General features: G+C 38.2%; 1 protein-coding gene across 2 annotated transcripts in view; it reads left to right on the plus strand.

The window, feature by feature from the left end:
* The window catches only part of TACR3 (tachykinin receptor 3), a 185,073-nt gene extending 179,388 nt beyond the window's left edge, over positions 1–5,685 (plus strand). For both annotated transcript variants that reach the window (XM_083178957.1, XM_083178949.1), the window contains 2 exons: positions 1,182–1,378; positions 3,128–5,685. In XM_083178957.1, coding sequence (XP_083035083.1) covers positions 1,182–1,378; positions 3,128–3,449 — 519 coding nt within the window. In that variant the 3' untranslated portion in view covers positions 3,450–5,685. The remainder of the gene's footprint in view (positions 1–1,181; positions 1,379–3,127) is intronic.
* The last annotated feature ends 12,683 nt before the right edge of the window (positions 5,686–18,368 follow it).

Consider the following 18,368-nt stretch of genomic DNA (forward strand, 5'->3'; position numbering starts at 1 on the left):
ATTGAGAATAAAAATGAGACAATATAACAATGTATTTACTGGAGTCATTTGCTTAGCATGAAAATTACAAATCCCAAAGCCCTTTCAGTTTGTAATATATAGAATAACTGTAAAGAGGCAAAGATTAGTGCCGGCAATCCCACAGAGACTTCTTGTTCTTCAGTAACACATAACTATTGGAGTGTAGAAGGCCAACAATTTAATCCATTATATACGGTAGTGTTTTAATCAGCTTTAGAAATTAATAATGATTTACTGATGTCATGGAATTGAACCAAATAATAAAGATAAAACACAAAATATGGCATTTGAAAACAAGCTGAAAGAGCTTGTTTTTATCGTTTGAATCAAAATATAAAAAAGTAATAATTTAAAAGAAATATTCATAAAATATTAAATATTTCCCAGGATCTGCAAATTCAATTAATGATGCACATAAAATAGATCAAGTGAAACTTGTCAGAAATGCTTTATTTTGATTCCATACTGTAAACTTTTTGGGCATAGTGCCCTATATATTGCATATAATTATATTCAATATAGGGCTCTAAGCCCAGAGAGTTTTTAGTATGGAATCACAATAAAGACGGACATTTAGGGCTTCCCAGAACCAAAATTAGGGATCGACCTAGACACCTTCAACCTAACCTACCCAAAAAAGGGATAATTTAAAACAGTTTAGTGCTGTTAATGATCTGTATAAAAGTATGAAACAAATACACAAGCTATTTAAAACATAGAAAAGTGTAGTAATAAAGTACCAAAATGATCTACATTTTCTTTAATATAGCGAGGCATATTGACTTGTGCAATGATATATTGAAATGAACAGTTCCTTTTACACCACTGATCTAAATTGACATTCTGTATAAAGCATCAGTACAGTATATTATCCCAAAAATAAATAATTGACATGTTAAATGATATAACCATGATCCCAGCTGTATAGCACAGCACAGCCAGATGCCAATATCACACATTTGGATATAATATAACTGTGAAGTCAAGGAAATGGGATGGAAGAAAAGATCCAAAAAGCTCCCAAATAGATCAATTGTATGGTATATAAATAAATATACTGAGCGAGTGAACATGTATGTTTAATGAGTAACTGCATTGACAGAAAGTAGTGGATTTGTGTATTAGTGTATTATTTTTAATCTTGCTTTTTTGTTTTGCAGGTGGTGAAAATGATGATTGTGGTTGTGGTGACGTTTGCAATTTGTTGGCTTCCCTATCATATATTTTTTATTGTAACTGCACTTGACATAAAAGTGGAAAGATGGAAATATATCCAGCAAATCTACTTGGCTATTTTTTGGCTGGCAATGAGCTCAACTATGTACAACCCCATCATTTATTGCTGTCTAAATAAAAGGTAAAGAAGAAATGATGGAGGATCTTGGACCTGTAACTATCAATTAGAGAGTTTGATATGACAATTATGCTTCAAGAATTCAATCATGTGTTGTAAATGCTTAACAAGGCAGGAAAAGGCAACTCTGTGGGGAGTGAGAAATTCCTTGGCAAATATCCAGACTGTTATCTGTGTCTTCTAATTAGTATTGGAAGTAGTTGGAGGCAGCGACCCGAAATAATATGCTTCATGTAATACATATCCATCATAAGCTGCAAGATGATAAAATATTTAACACTCCATCTGACGGATTCAAATTTGTGACTTAATTTCTCCTATTCCAAAATTAGATTTGAAAGGTAGATAAAACTGGTAGAAATTTATACAGACTGTATACGTACCTTACTTTGTTTCTATGCACCCATTGAAGCATAATATATTCGCTTACTACATAAAATTGACAATATTTTCATGGTGTTACCAATGCTGCTTCATAGCATTAATTAGTTAATTACATTCACTTTAAACATAAGCAACAATATAGTAAGTTACTTCAAAATGTACTCCAAAAACAGTGTATGTGACATGTCAGAAAGCATTGCCAAGACGGTCATCTTACATATAACCAGTGCCTCACTGTCAGTCCCTCTGTAATCTCCATGCAGCACTGACCACCATCTTGATTCCCTGTATCTACCGGGTGAACTATCTGGGACTCTCCTTCATCCAAACAGCTCTGCCCCTTTGTACTGAATATTGAATGGATCCCTATCATCTTAAAAAGATCCCTATGCAAATATTACAAGAGCCAGAAAGATATGAAATTATAAATAATTCAGGATCCATGAATTTTGGATATAGATAATTCATCCTGTATCCCCAAAATGTTGATCATCTTTTTATCTTTTAAATACTACTGTAGACCCTTAATACCAATACCATTTCATGCAAAACAATTAAGGATATGCAACAAAGCTAAAAAAAATTATACTTTACCTCATAGGGGTGTATTCAATGCTTTCTGCGATCTGTGGCAGCTTGCAATGCTGTTGCTCGCTGTCACAGCTTGCAGGGTCATTATTCAAGTTTCCCCCCTCACCAGGTTTTTGGAGCGAGTTGAAAATGGCGTGTGCGGCCGCTAAAAACAGCGAGGCTCGTGGCTAAATGCGGCAGGTTCACCACATTATCTGCAGTCCTCGCAGTTTAGGGGAATCCTTGCTGTCCTCCTACATCGAGGATTTCCCTGGTGCGTTGAATAGGGTGAGAGGCCGGCATGGGGGTTAAACAGCGAGGATCGCTGGTTTTCGGGATCCCCGCCATGTAACCCCTCGCCGGCTGCATTGAATAGAGACTGCAAGCTTAAAATATGAATATGTTGCTTTAAAATATACTCTTTTATCCACAGGTATATAATAATAAGTGCGATTATTCATTGAAGCAGATATGTGACATACAGGGAAAGCTCAAATCTAACATAAAGGATATGCAATTTACGTTGTATAGTCAATTTATTCTAAAATGTAGATGTTTTGGCACACCTTATCGGTCAGCTCTTAAATAAGCTGAAAATCTGACCACCATCTTGTTCATCCTGGACATTTTTTTGTGATCCCAGAAAAGGAGAGGGGCAGTGATATACACAAATATTTTTGCAGGATCCGTTCTCTAAAAAATTTTAAATTTGCAAATATTTTCACATTCACTTAATAAGTTTAACAATTTAAAATTGCCAGTTGAAATGTTTCAATTTTTCTAATTGTTTGTCTACAGGTTCCGTGCTGGATTCAAAAGAGCATTCAGATGGTGTCCTTTTATTGTAGTATCCAGTTATGATGAACTAGAGCTCAAATCTAACAGATTCCATCCGACAAGGCAAAGCAGTCTGTACACAGTATCCAGAATGGAATCCAGTATGACAGTGGTATTTGACCCAAACGATGGTGAAACCTCCAAGTCCATTCACAGTCACAAGAAAAGAGTTACTTCTAGCGAGTCAATGCTAAATGGATGCTCACGTAAAAACTCCACAGACGCCTCCACAAATTCAGTTATTATTAGCTCACCATGTACATCAATGGATTGCTATTCATGAATTGTAGGAAAGGATATAATAACTGCCTGTGTTTTTTATAATTATTTCAACATTTATTATAGAAAATGTTATTGTTAAAAAGTAGGCATGGAAATTAACACATGCTACAATAATTGGCTATATGCATCAGTGGAATTTAGTAGTTTCATACAGTATATCCTATCACTTTGTCTAAATGTAGAAAAGGGCTCAATGAGAGTCCCTTATTTCATACTATTTAAAATATATCAGGTGTTAATAAAGATGTTGCTAGTGTGCTCGTTGGTGCTGTTCTGTGCATTGACAGTGCAATAAGTGACATGTTTTGTGGAATTTGTTTTGGAAAAAAATTACAGAAATTATACAAATAACATTACAAGTATAATGTCAAACTTTTTTTTCTAAAAAGAGATGCTTAAGTCTAGTGCAAAAAAAATCAATGTTAGCATGCAGTTTATAATAGGTATTAATCTTAATAGCAATTTTAGTATAAAAACAGCATTAGCAATATTGAATTTATTTTGGGAATGTAGGAAGTACTTTAACAGGACATTGTGACATTCTGGAGATCATTTCAAAGTAGCCATTGACATGTATGTTTCTTCCAAGCACTACACACAGGCCTAGGAATAGAATACAATCTTGACAAGAACACACAAAGGAGGCTCAATGATTTTTTTTTAAAGTCTTCCTTTTCAGAGTACCAGTAGTTCCTTTCCTTTCTATAAATATTTCTCCTCATCCAGCTGTGGAAGCACAACCAAACTCTTGTGCCATGTAACTATAATAATATGTTCTGTAAGTCAGCGCTGGGCATGCCCATTGTGCTATAAAGTCCAAGAAAAAAATTGGACACAGAAGAATACATTGGGATGACATTGGGTAGCGCTGAAAGCTGCAGAGTCAACTCATTTGAATCAATTGCAGGACATTTTCCACACACACACACACAAAATATATATATATATATATATATATATATATATATATATATATATATATATATATATATCCTTTCCAAAGGCTTTGTTATGAGACTCATAGGTGAATTTACATATTTGCATTTCCATATTTTCTTGGAGATTTATCATGCGGTGTCCCATCAGAAGCAGGGCCGTGTTGAAGGAACAATTCTTAGATATGATTCAGCTCAAATTCCAAAATGGGGGTACAACAGCATTTCAGGGGTCAATGTGCAAAGATTTAGTATCTATCTATAGTATTCAGTCACACACCTTTCATACTAAACTAAGCATGTACCTTTCATACTATACTAGTCTTAATTTTATGTATAGTACATTGCCTTAAAACAGCTTACTGTAATAAATGTTAATTCTTGTTCATCTTTATTAATATTAGCCTAATCACATTAACTTGCACTCAATCATTTTTCAACAAGGTTAATTACAAGAATATTGTGCACAATAATCATTCATTTTTCAATAAGAAAGAACCAATGGGGTTAGTGTTTTAGGATTGTATCTTTTTTTTAGACTACGTGAACCTTAAATTTTCTTTAACCAAATTTGATTCATTCACTTTACATAAGCTGAAATGTGTGCATAGCTTTGCTAGTTTCAAATAAATAATAATAGGGAAATCCAATAAGTAAGGTAACATAATTTCCTCCATTCCATTTAATCTCCCACTAGGCCAGAGCAGAGCACTGCTGCCCCTCATGGCCATTAGACTGTACCAACATCAGTTATACTTTTCCAACATCAGTTTTAAGATGTGTCCTTTAGACACAGAAATCTGATTAAACTACAAACCTCAGGGTTTTCCAAGCTCCACCATCTTGTCTGAAATATGATGACTGGTTCTTATGGCTTTTGGCATGTGGTTTTCAAATATAACCACCAAGGGCGAAATGTACTAGAATGCAATTTTTGTCAAAAAACTGCCAAAATAGCACATTTACTGCAAATTACACATGCAATAGAGTCTGAGTTGTGGTAAAAATCGCAATTTTGCCTTGGGTATGCATATTTTTGCATATACGCCTGCGCAGAGCCTCAGCATCGGTCCCCAAACATAATTCTGCTAGCCAACTTGAATCACCCCTAATTGATAGTTCTTTGGTTGGCTGATTTGTGTTCTTGTTAAGCTCTTGTTAAGTTCTTGTATAAATGTAGACAGTAAACAGAAGGGTATACTGTGGGATTGTCAGCACCCTTAAAACCAATAGGCACCAACTTCACCAGTGCTGCTGTACCAAAATATTACTTTCCTTATGTATATCACAGTCAAATAGGGATTCATTAAAATTTTATCAGCATCATAGGTCCATATAAAAGAGAAATAGTGTCATAGTGTAACACAGTTTAATATACACAAATCCTCATAACATAAAACATATAAGATAACTAAAATAACAATCAGCGACACACATCAAAAATGATCCCAGATGGTGGTGAATGGCTGTAAAACTTATTAAACAGTTTCACCATCTCCTGTAATAGGTTTTACAGCCATTCACTACCATCTGGGATACTTTGTGGTGTGTGCCGCTGATTGTTATTTTAGTAATCTTATATGTTTTACGTTAAGAGTATTTGTGTATATTAAATGCTATGACACTATATTTCTTTTATATGGACCTATGATGCTGATGAAATTTTAATGAACCCCTAGTTGACTGTGAGATACATAAGGGAAGTAATATTTTGGTATTGAAGCGCTGGTGAAGGGTGCCCTTATATCTTTGTTTTCACTGTTTACAGTTGGTGCCTGCGGGTTTTGAGGGTGCTGACATCTAGGCTATATGAGATTAGATTTTCAGCGTTATAACAATCATGATAAATCCCTAATATTATAGAACTTTTACTTTAGATTGTAATCTTCTTCTAGACATAATTGTATAAATATATTTTAAATTGTATTTTTTATTTCTTTAACAAATGTTATTTATATTTCATATCAATGCCCTTTATTTCCCACCAAGTTTTAACTTCAGAAACGTAGTAATATTATTATATGTATACGACCATGAACAATGCATTAATAAATCTGTGACTAGTATTTATGGATGCTGTCTAATATTTGATGTGATAGTAGTAAACTGTAGCTTGAAAATATTAAAGGATGATTAACTATAATTGCAATGAAGCTTTCAAAGACAGAACCAGCAGGATGTAGTAAAGTCCTAGTTCGGACTCTGCCACATCTGGCCAGACTTTTTAAAACTCAAAATTAATTTACTTGATTTTAGAAATGTTTAGCATTTGCTATTCAGTTACATCTAATAATACTTATAAATTGTTTTTATCTTTCAATGACACATATGTTTGTGATACTGTGCAAAGGCTCTGAAGAGTACAATTTTCTGACGTGTTTAATTTGCTTCAGTTTCAAGGTTGCCTGTAGCATTTCTAAGAATATTCTTTTGGTACAACAGAATGAAGGAGAACTATTAAAGAGCTTATTAAGGACATGGTAGAACATTCTGCAGGAAACTTTAAGAACACGTTTTATACACTGTTGAAAATGAGAACAAAGTACAAGGTTTTCGATTTGCTTTTACCAGGTGCTGCCTTTCAATTCCAATATGTATTACTTTTACAGGGTTACTTATTACAGGTTGAGTATCCCTCATTCAAAATTCTCAGGACCAAAAGCATTTTGCGTAATGGATTATTCCATATTTTGGAATATTTTCATATTTCAGGGATGTATCCCGAGGACGGGACCCATGTGTGAACAGAAAATGCATTAATTTATAAATACATCAAATACATGAAATACACACAAATATATTTTATTTGTGCATACTACAAGGTTTCAAAACATAAAACAAAGTTTGTGTTCTATCTCTGGCACTGAATTTGAATGCTAAGCAATCATTTTCTTGCACATATTTAGTTATAGATGTCACCAGTAGCTCTTTATTTAAAAAAAAAAAAAAAGAACATTTCAGAAACAATGTTTTTCAAAATTACTGGATAAAAGGTATCCGGATAAGGAATACTCAACCTGTACAACTATTCCAATTATCACACATGCTTTAAAAAAAAAAATATTAGACCTATGAAATTAATGCATTTGCATTTAATATTTAGATTCAATATTATATTTACAACTTCAGTTTCCCCTTTTATTTATATAATAATGAACACAAGTTCACACATTATCACTGAGAAGTCAGAGAGCTTAGAATGTTCTTTAAAAGAAAAATATATAATAATTAAGTTCATTAATATGCACGTTCCATTTATACATAAGATATATGTATTTATATTCTATCTTTCACCATTTTATTTAAAGTAAGCATGATTAAAGTATTTATTAATTGAAACCAGTATTGTAATTTTGAGTGAATAAATGTTATTTGTAATGCCAACTTCTTTAGTAGTATTGACTATATCCACCTGCTTTATACATATCAAGAACCTCCAATAACTTACAAGAGACTCATAAATAAATGTTTTATGATATATTATGAAATAGAAGCAAATATTATATTTGATCCTTTGTCTTTTACATGTTGTATAACCTTTGTATACTATGATTCTATAAAATTAAGTTGTTAATTATGATTGTATATGTTGGTTGCAAGAAATAAGTATATACAGTACAGTATGTGTATTTTATTAATATGTATCTTATTTTACATCCAGCACTAAAAGCAAAGGTAATGTGTGTAATATATTTTTAATAATGCTTTCTAGACATCTTTTTTTTTTATTTGCAAACATTTTATATATTAATATGAATTCAAGTTTTCTATAATGTGTTACAGAATATATATAAAAATTTAATTACAAAATTGTCACTGGCTTTAAGTGTGTTGTGCCATTTAACATGAATGTGTGTTATAACTGGATAAATGGCAAAATGTACAGAACATTAAACAGATATTTGGAATAAAAGGATGAATTTAGTTTTGTGTGCTTAATTTTAGTTAATATATGCTCACATACATTTTACATATTATGTGGACATAATATGTAAAACGCAATGGATGAGCAGTGAAAAGCACTTTGAGTTAATGTAAATGTGCCTAAATGGTAAAGCATAGATCAAGGAGATTTCCTAATTATAAGACCCTTCAGCAAACTACATATGTGACTATGTTTGCAATAAAATACTGTAGAAAAATATAGAGCCATGCAATACAAATGTCTAAACATCAAATCAAAACTCCATAATCTTACACACTTAATTTAATTAAATTAGCCTCAGTCTTAAATTAATCATGAAAGACAGGGTACATCAGAGTTTGAATTCAAAGATTTTTTTTTATATACAGTACAGCAGGCATTCCCAACCCCGGTCCTCAAGGCACACCGACAGTGCAGGTTTTGTAGATATCCAGGCTTGACCACAGGTGACTTAATTAGTATCTGAGAGATTTTGATTAAACCATCTGTGCTGAAGCCTGGATATCACTAAAACCTGCACTGTTGGTGTGCCTTGAGGACCGTGGTTGGGAATGCCTGCCATACAGTCTAGCACCATTAAAATTGTATTTGCATTGTGACTAAATTTCATTTCAATAACCTTGCTCACAAATGATTTTTTATATTTTTAGCTACTCAACCAAAATTAGTTGCACTGTAGTGGGACTCTATACCCTCACTCAATACCCTCAAGGCATTCGCAGATCTAAGACACCTCTCTGGCAAAATCATTTGATGGTCAACTAAATACTAAACATCCATTTGCATTAGTGCAGGAAAATCAGTGTGCGAGGGGCGGCGGGCTTTTCTGCGGGTGCCAGGCTTTGCTTAGATGACCCGCAAAGCTGCGAATTCAACCAGAATCACCCCCATTGTTCTATTGTTTATACTATTGCTTTGTGTTTATCAATATGGATAATGAGAAAAAAGCAGTTTCACCAACCAAGATTTGTAGCTCCAGCCACCAGTCATGAAGATACTGGTCCTTCAACATCATCTACTGAAACCAATGCCTATGGGCATAGATGGTTTAAGTCAGGGCATCTAAAATAAAATTAAAAATATATAAAGTTATACAGAAAAAAACAGCTCTACAAAAGAGAAAGTTTGGTGCAAAAAAAAAACCATATACTTGCCAACATACCATAAGCCATACTAAGTACCAATAAAAGGATCATGCCTTGGCCTTCATTTATGAGTAGTGGTTCTGCAACCACCAGTGAGGCATCTTTCTGGCTCTTATGATAATGTAAGCACTTCTCACTCAAGATCTAGAAAATGTGTCAAAAACATGACAGCCCTTGATTCAAAAATCCTGAGAAGAATCTTAATGTGTCAACGAACGCTAAGTGTGAGACTGTGCTTTCTGATATTGTACCAGTAGAGAAGAAATGTGTGGATGAGCAGCACATGTCTACATGATGACATAGAAATTGAGGGTGCTAATGTAAAAAGGAAATATACTGAGCACAATAACCCTGAATATAGTCCCAGCTGCTATCTCCAAGGGATACTCAACCCTTGGTGAATAGAAGAACAAAGAAAGGGACAAAATAGACAGCGCTGCGGGACTATATTTAAAACTTAAAATAAATTTTATTTATACAACACAATATACTTCATATAAAAATCTTGGTCATATATGACACAATATCACCGGCCGGTGTTTAAGTAAAAAATTATTATTTTGTGTCCTTCTCCTTCTGACACCCAATGGTAACTTAATTTCAGATAGTTCTGCACACAAGAGCATAAAAGTCAGTTCCCACAGTCCTTTAGTGCAATCGGAACTGTGTTAGTAGTTATATTGAAACTTAATACAGGCAACAGTTTCCTGCTCCTCAGAGCCCGTGCAATTGCAGTTGTTAGTAAAGCAGGCAGTCAGCTGGTTTAGAGCTGGAGCTTTGATTAGTACATTAGCAACATAGGGTTAAGGATGCACGCGGTGCAAATCATTAGCAGTCAGCATATACTTGCTCTTTCCAAGCTGGATGGCACAGTCCCTTCTGGCTACGAGGAGCGGGTCCCCGGCTGCTAGCGCTTCCCAAATTATGCAGCCTTCTCTGGGAGTCCTCAGCTCCGGTTTCTGGGTCTCCGGCCGTGGTCCGTCTGTGCGTGTTGACGTATCCTGATGACGCGTTTCTCCGCCTTGTAAGGTGATCGGCGGCTTGTAAGGTAATTCCTCCGTCTGAGGAAGCTGCCGATCACCTTACAAGGCGGAGAAACGCGTCATCAGGATACGTCAACACGCACAGACGGACCACGGCCGGAGACCCAGAAACCGGAGCTGAGGACTCCCAGAGAAGGCTGCATAATTTGGGAAGCACTAGCAGCCGGGGACCCGCTCCTCGTAGCCAGAAGGGACTGTGCCATCCAGCTTGGAAAGAGCAAGTATATGCTGACTGCTAATGATTTGCACCGCGTGCATCCTTAACCCTATGTTGCTAATGTACTAATCAAAGCTCCAGCTCTAAACCAGCTGACTGCCTGCTTTACTAACAACTGCAATTGCACGGGCTCTGAGGAGCAGGAAACTGTTGCCTGTATTAAGTTTCAATATAACTACTAACACAGTTCCGATTGCACTAAAGGACTGTGGGAACTGACTTTTATGCTCTTGTGTGCAGAACTATCTGAAATTAAGTTACCATTGGGTGTCAGAAGGAGAAGGACACAAAATAATAATTTTTTACTTAAACACCGGCCGGTGATATTGTGTCATATATGACCAAGATTTTTATATGAAGTATATTGTGTTGTATAAATAAAATTTATTTTAAGTTTTAAATATAGTCCCGCAGCGCTGTCTATTTTGTCCCTTTCTTTGCTAATGTAAAAGTGCAACAGGATGAGAGGGATATTTCTGCAACTGACCCAGCACTAATGAGGATGTTATTGTGCAAGTTGGGTATCAATGGAAGCAGTTCTTGTCAAAGGTGGAAAAGAAAGGCACTCTTTTTGCTGGGGACATGCTTAAGAATATAAAATGTAACTTTTAATTCATAGTTAATAAAAGAAACAGGAAACTAAAGGTCCTATTTCAAAAGGGACACACTACACAACACACAACAAACACCCAACATAAAACACATATCATATACCAAAGGCAAAAATGTGTGAAAATTCACTATAAAGAAATCATGTTAATTGACTGAATCATAAAGTCACAATGGGTGAGTCAATTCACCATCATGGGGTATCATAAAGCAATTTCTGTCACAGGGATGTGACACATATGTCAAAGGAAAACAATGATGAAAGACAGAGAAAATGTTCAAAGATTTGAAAAATGTAATAGACTCACTGTAAGGTTTTAACATTTGAGCAGTATACAGCAAAAGGGGTTAAAGTGGAATTCCACACTTTACTGTATATTCTTCAAGGGCTAGAGCAGTGGTTCCAAACCCTGGTCCTCAAGTACCCCCAACAGTGCACGTTTTCCAGGTCACCTGGCAGGTGCACTCATTATTCAGACACATTTGAAAAGATCCACAGGTGGAGCTAATTATAGCACTTGTGATTCTGTGTGGAGACCTGCAAAACATGCACTGTTGGGGGTACTTGAGGACCAGGGTTGGGAACTACTGGGCTAGAGGAACAACAAAAAGTCACATACTGTAGCTACACAACAAGAAATTACATTGGTAGAGTACCCTACCTTAGCCTAGTGCAATGGAGAATACTTCTTACAGTATGTTGTGTTGAAACCCTTCAAAGTAGCCTCTTGTGAAGTGAGTTAAGACATTGCCAGCTTGAATTAGGTAATTGAACTAAGTAGACTTTTGGAAAAACAGCTGAAAATATTGAGAAGATAAAACAAAGTGATTCCACTAAGTATGTTGAAGATAAATTAATTTATTTGCTTCAAGAGGATCCAAGGGTTGTCAATTTCTTGAAATTGGATGACTAAATTTTGGGGGATACAGTCATTGAGTAAGAGCATTGGGTCAACACTGTTAGGTCGTCATGGGGATAGGTTGACATGGTACTAGGTCAACATGGGTCAAGGTCGACATGGGTCTAGGTTGATATGGGTTTAGGTCAACAGGTCATTACATTGACACAAGCATTAGGTCGACAGTCAAAAGGTCAACATGGGGTTTTTCACTGTTTTTTGAGCCGACATGTGCTGACAGGCAGTATTTGATGCCCTATCATCCACTAGGGCATGGTGGTAAAGTAAAATAGTGTGCTGCACGCAGCGAGGCACTGTGCCCGAAGCTTTGTGAGCAAAGCGGGGGGATGCGGTGCACTGGAAACTGTGTTCATGTCGACTGTGTCGACATTCGGATAAAGAAAACAGTGAAAACCCCATGTCAACCATTTGACTGTTGACCTAGACACTGTCGACCTAATGCTTGTGTCGACCTACTGACCTGTCGACCTAAACCAATGTCGACAATGTCCCATGTCGACCTAGAATCATGTCAACATTTCCCCATGTCGCCCTAACAGTGTCGACCTAATGCTTGTCGACCAACATGCTGTAGACCAAACGATCCCAACCCCATTTTGGTTACTGTGCTTGATCCTAGGTTTTAGTTGTACATCTTGCCTTTCATTCCAACTGACACAAATCTTAAGCGTCTATGGTGAGAAAATTGTCAGCTCAAGTGATACATGCCATCTCTTCTCCTTGAGTTTCCCTGGCACATAAAAACATTATCAAGAGGTGCAGAGGAGTTAAGACAATGTTTTTATATCTGTCTAGGTCTAAAACAATTGGACAAACTTTTTGAAATTTTAATCATAACTTTATTTGATATGGAGAATGAATGGTGGAGGATTACTGGAGGGCAATGTGGACAAATAGACATGTCACAGAGTCCCTTTGTTCTTATTATCAGTGTTCTTAGTGCTTGAAGTGTGCACCTGCATTTTGTTGGGTATAAAACTCCCAAACGTGATTTCTTACAATTAATGTTAATCCCAAAGTTCTGACACCATTATAATTTACTTTTGAGACTGTCACTTTTAGAAAATGTTTGCTTGCTTCCAGTCTTCCAGTCTTATCCCCAACTGAATTCACAACCTATTGTAATCAGTAACAGTAAATTCAAAAATTCCCCATCTTAAATGTAGATTCATAAAAGCATATCTGGCATTTGAATTATTTAAGAACACAAAGGCAGTTTAATCACAATATGACAAAATCTCACAATGCTTATTGAATAAAAATGCTGATATGAAATTGACATACAGAGAATATGAATGCAAAACTGTTTCTTAAAATAGAACAAGAATAACATCAGAGATGTTCATTGTAAACTATATTATTTGCTGCCTGGGGAAGGATGGAAGGACAGAATAGTGAATTAGGAGAAAGGCAGAGCTGAAGGACTGTAACTAACATATTTGCTACAGTATATATTTTTTTAAAGACAGCCTTCTTATAGTGTGTACACACGGTACTATTTGCCTTCCGATGTTGACGATATAGTCAACATCAGATCGGAATCGGATGCAGATCGCAAGGGTTTTAACCCTTGCGATCCCGATCCTATCCCGATGCGCGTTAACGTATCGCAAGGCAGAAAGTCTTGTCTGCCTTGACTATATGGTGCAGATCTGCACTATATAGTCAGACTTGTATGCAAATCGGATGTGCCTTGCGATCTGATTCCGATCCGATCGGATCGTGGACAGTATCTTAAGGCACATCTGACCGCGTGTAGACACCATTAGAACTGACAGAAGTGTCATGTAAAACTTACATGATTTCGATATCCTTCAAAAAATATTTCTAGAAAATAGATATATAAACTATAAACTTTTAGAACATGAAGAGTAATGAGAGGCTGTTTCTGTAAGCCTGATGCCTTTTTAAACCCAGATGTATCGTATAAATACATTTTGTATGTTAGGCTCTATAGGTGACCAATTGTGATGGCAGTTTGATCTCAAGTGCCTAGTGATCACAACATTGTGCAGTATTGTTCTCAGTTACTGTAGGCCTGATTTAGAGGACACAATGGCAGTGTTTGCAGTGGACTCCTTGCATCTGGTGATTCTAGATCTCATGCCACTGGGATCTGCCACTTCAGACTAATCGCTAGATCCCTCCAGAATCCAATTTGGTGCAAGCTATTGGTGGACATTCTTTTACTTCTACTGAGACTTCTGTGTCCTCTAGTAATGCTGCATGGGAGAAACAAAAAGCAAAAGTGTAGGCTAGGCTTAGGACAAACAGACACAGCATCCAGCAATGAGAGTAAAGTGTGCTGTGATAACATATCTTTTTTACCGTGTTTGCATTGCATGTGTGATTGCAGAGGAAAATTTATACAGATGTGGGACTGGGACATGTGAGCTACTCACACACGTGTGTGTCCCCTTCACACGGCGGTGGGGAGCGGAATCCTACCCTGTCTCCATTTCAGGGAGATGGGCAGGGTTAGGGGCAGGGGCGGATCCAGGAAAAAATGACAGGGGGGGCACCATGAAAAAAGAGGGTTTAGGTGGGGGAGGGCCAGTGTTAGTGGTGCCAGTGTACATGCTAAGAGAGCGGCAGAGAGAGGGTGGCAATGGGATTCAAAATAGGCCCTGGCATTTAAAGTACGCAGGCCCACCATGGCAACAAAAGTGAAGGATGTAGTTGTGCGCGCGCCGAAGGCACGCTCTGGAAAAGGGGGTGTGGCCACTCAACAGGGGGCGTGTCCTTGAGTGTAGTGTACAACACCATATACAACTTCTACACATTATGCAACAAAATACTAGACCCCATTATACTTGCCCCTTACACATGATGCCAAATGGAATGAGCCAAAATTCAAGCAATGCCACATGGATTGAGCCAAAATTCACATAATGCCAAATGGATTGAGCCAAAATTTACATGATAACAAACCGATTGGGCCAAAATTCACATAATGCCAAATGGATTGAGCTAAAATTCACATAATGCCAAACGGATTGAGCCAAAACTCACATAATGCCACATGGATTGGGTCAAAATTCACATAATGCCACATGGATTGAGCCAAATTCATAAAATGCCATATGGATTGAGCCAAAATTCACATAATGCCACATGGATTGAGCCAAAATTCACATAATGCCACACGGATTGAACCAGAATTCACATAATGCCACACAGATTAAGACAAAATTCACAATACGCTTCATAAACAGGGACATTGTCCACCAAAGGCGCGCATTAAACATTTACACCATAATGTCCATTGCACGTTAAGTTACACGGCATGATGTCCATTATGTATTATGCCAAACACCATAATGCCTATTAAAAATTATGCTACATACAGTAAGTGCTGCTTATCTACATGCTCATTGCCAAGGGTTCCATGCTCATTGCCAGAGGTTCCATGCTCGTTGCCATGTGGGATTACATGCTCATTGCCAATGGGGAATACATGCTCGTGGTAAATGGGGGACAGCCGCCGCCAGGCAGAAGTGATAGCCACTGACAGGGGCAGAGCCTGGCTGTATTCCGAGCACTGCAGGTCCCAGCTATTTGAAATAATACCCATTTCACACCAGAAAATGCATTCCCAGGTTGGCCCCTTTTAAACCAGCCTAGTCCCTGCATTTTCTGGTGTGAGGGGGAGAGAAAACCACCCCTCCCCCCTTTAACCAGTTATCTCATTTAACCGGCTATATCTTCGGAACTAACTGACCCATTTACATGAGACAAGTATCATATTGAAGAACTTTTGAGTGGGCTTTGAATGATTTTGGTCCAGTGAAACTGGAACGTTTGGTTCCAGAGTAATCTGCCCTCAAAGAACATGAACAGCCATGAAATTAATATTTCAAACATAAAAAAAGATTTATACGCTATATCTCTGGAACCGATTGACCGATATGGACCATCCTGGTATCATATTGAAGGCCCAGCGATTTGGAATTGAATGACATCAACAACAAGCTCCTGTGATGCCAGGGAGGGAACTGGCAGTCGTCGGAACCGGGTGGGGGTCGGAATTGACGGGTCCCATATTATCCTATGGGGAAAAAATGTTACAGCTTTACCAGGCGATATCTCCGGTTCCCTGGGGGCTAGAGACACGGGGCTGGGCTCGTTGGAAAGCTCTGGTCCTCATCTACAAAATTAATGACAGGGGGGGCACGTGCCCGGGTGCCCCCCCTGAATCCGCCACTGGTTAGGGGGGATGCGGGCAGCTACGAGGGAGAAGTGGGGAGGCGGCAGGCTCTGTCTCGTGCGCTCCCTCCAATAAGAGCTGATCCATCTGTAGATCATTTGGTACTTGTTTCCAAGAACGGCCACAACGATTTAGATCGTTGTGGTCGTAAGATAAAAAATCGGATCGATCGCATCGCATGCGATTTGGTCGCATACGATGCGACCGATCCGATCGACCGATTTTTCACCCGATTTTTTTTTTTTTGCACCAGATTTGTTTAAATTGCCCCCCCAAATGTTAATAAGTGTGCTAGACCCCACGATAGACGTGAACCCGAAGCGTGGCGAGCGCAGCGAGCCCGCGAGGGGCGGCGGTGCGCGTCCTCCGACCTTTTCATTCCCCTACTATCCACTAGGGCGTGGAGTGAGAATATAATAGTGTGGCGAGCGCAGCGAGCCACCGAGCCCGAAGCGTGGCGAGCGCAGCGCGCCCCGCGAGGGGACGCGTCTAACTTCACAGGTATACGCGTCCCCTCGCGGGGCTCGCTGCGCTCGCCACGCTTCGGGCTCGGTGGCTCGCTGCGCTCGCCACACTATTATATTCTCACTCCACGCCCTAGTGGATAGTAGGGGAATGAAAAGGTCGGAGGACGCGCACCGCCGCCCCTCGCGGGCTCGCTGCGCTCACCACGCTTCGGGTTCACGTCTATCGTGGGGTCATGGCGGGCACATAAAAAATGTGAAATGGGTCATATTGGCCCATTTCACCTTTTTTATCATTTTTCCCTATGTGAGATGGACTTAATCAAGTCCATCTCATCTTGTGCCATTATAATGGCACAAGACCGACCGATTTCAATGTTAAAAGATTTTTTAACATTGAAGTCTATGGAAAAATCGGGTCAATCGGTCGGTCGCATCGCGGCCGATTTTAATTGGTCGCGACCGACCGATTGACCCGATTTCTGTCAATCAAATGGAAAAAATTGTAAAAAATCGGCCACATCGTGAGGATCGTGTCCCTTAATTAAGAGCCACGATCACTCACGATTGTGGCCGTTCTAGGAAACAAGTACCGATCATTTTGTCTACCTGCATCTTCTAAAAAATCTTTAACCACATCACAGCTGAAAATATTGCTATTCCAGTACAAACAGTAAAATTTAACCCTCCCCCCCCCCCCCCCCGATGAACACTTCTACTGAGAAATGGGTCATGTGCCACAGAATGGTGTGTGGTCTTGCCAGAAAGACTGCCTTGCACCCTACATTCACAGACATTGGCCATCACATTAAAAAAATCCTCATTCATGCCCTACTTATTTGTCATTTTCCATCCTTGAAGTGATGCCTCTACACATAATGTTCCACTAAGTAATGCTGCTTACACATTGGGGGTTATTCTGTTTCACTCACAAAGGCAAATTCCTTCTCAAATGGACAAAACCATGTACACTGCAGGTGGGGCAGATGTAACATGTGCAGAGAGAATTAGATTTGGGTGGGGGTTTTACTTCAAAGTGAGATCTATTGCAGTGTAAAAATAAAGCAGTCAGTATTTTCCCTGCACATAAACAAAGTAACTCACCCAAATGTAACTGTCTATGTACAAGTTAGATCTGCCCCACCTGCAGTGCACATGGTTTTTGAGAAGGAATTTGCCTTTACGAGTGAACCAGAATAAGGGCCATTATGTACCACACTGTAATTCCCTTGCATCATACTAAGCACTGTGCAGTAATGCCCCATTTAACATATTATTCCATACACAGTCCTTGTGGCTCAGCAGTCCCGGTACTTCTAGGTATTGCTGTACTTACCTGCCTCCTATCCTTTAGTAATTTCCCCTCACAAAATAGCTACTGCCTCTTCTAAGAACTGTTGTCTGTGAGGCGGCGAACATTTTTGAAAGACATTTTTAAATGTACTCCATACGGAC

This window comes from Crinia signifera, chromosome 1 (genome assembly GCF_055691185.1).
Source record: "Crinia signifera chromosome 1, ASM5569118v1, whole genome shotgun sequence".
NCBI classification, from domain to species: domain Eukaryota; kingdom Metazoa; phylum Chordata; class Amphibia; order Anura; family Myobatrachidae; genus Crinia; species Crinia signifera.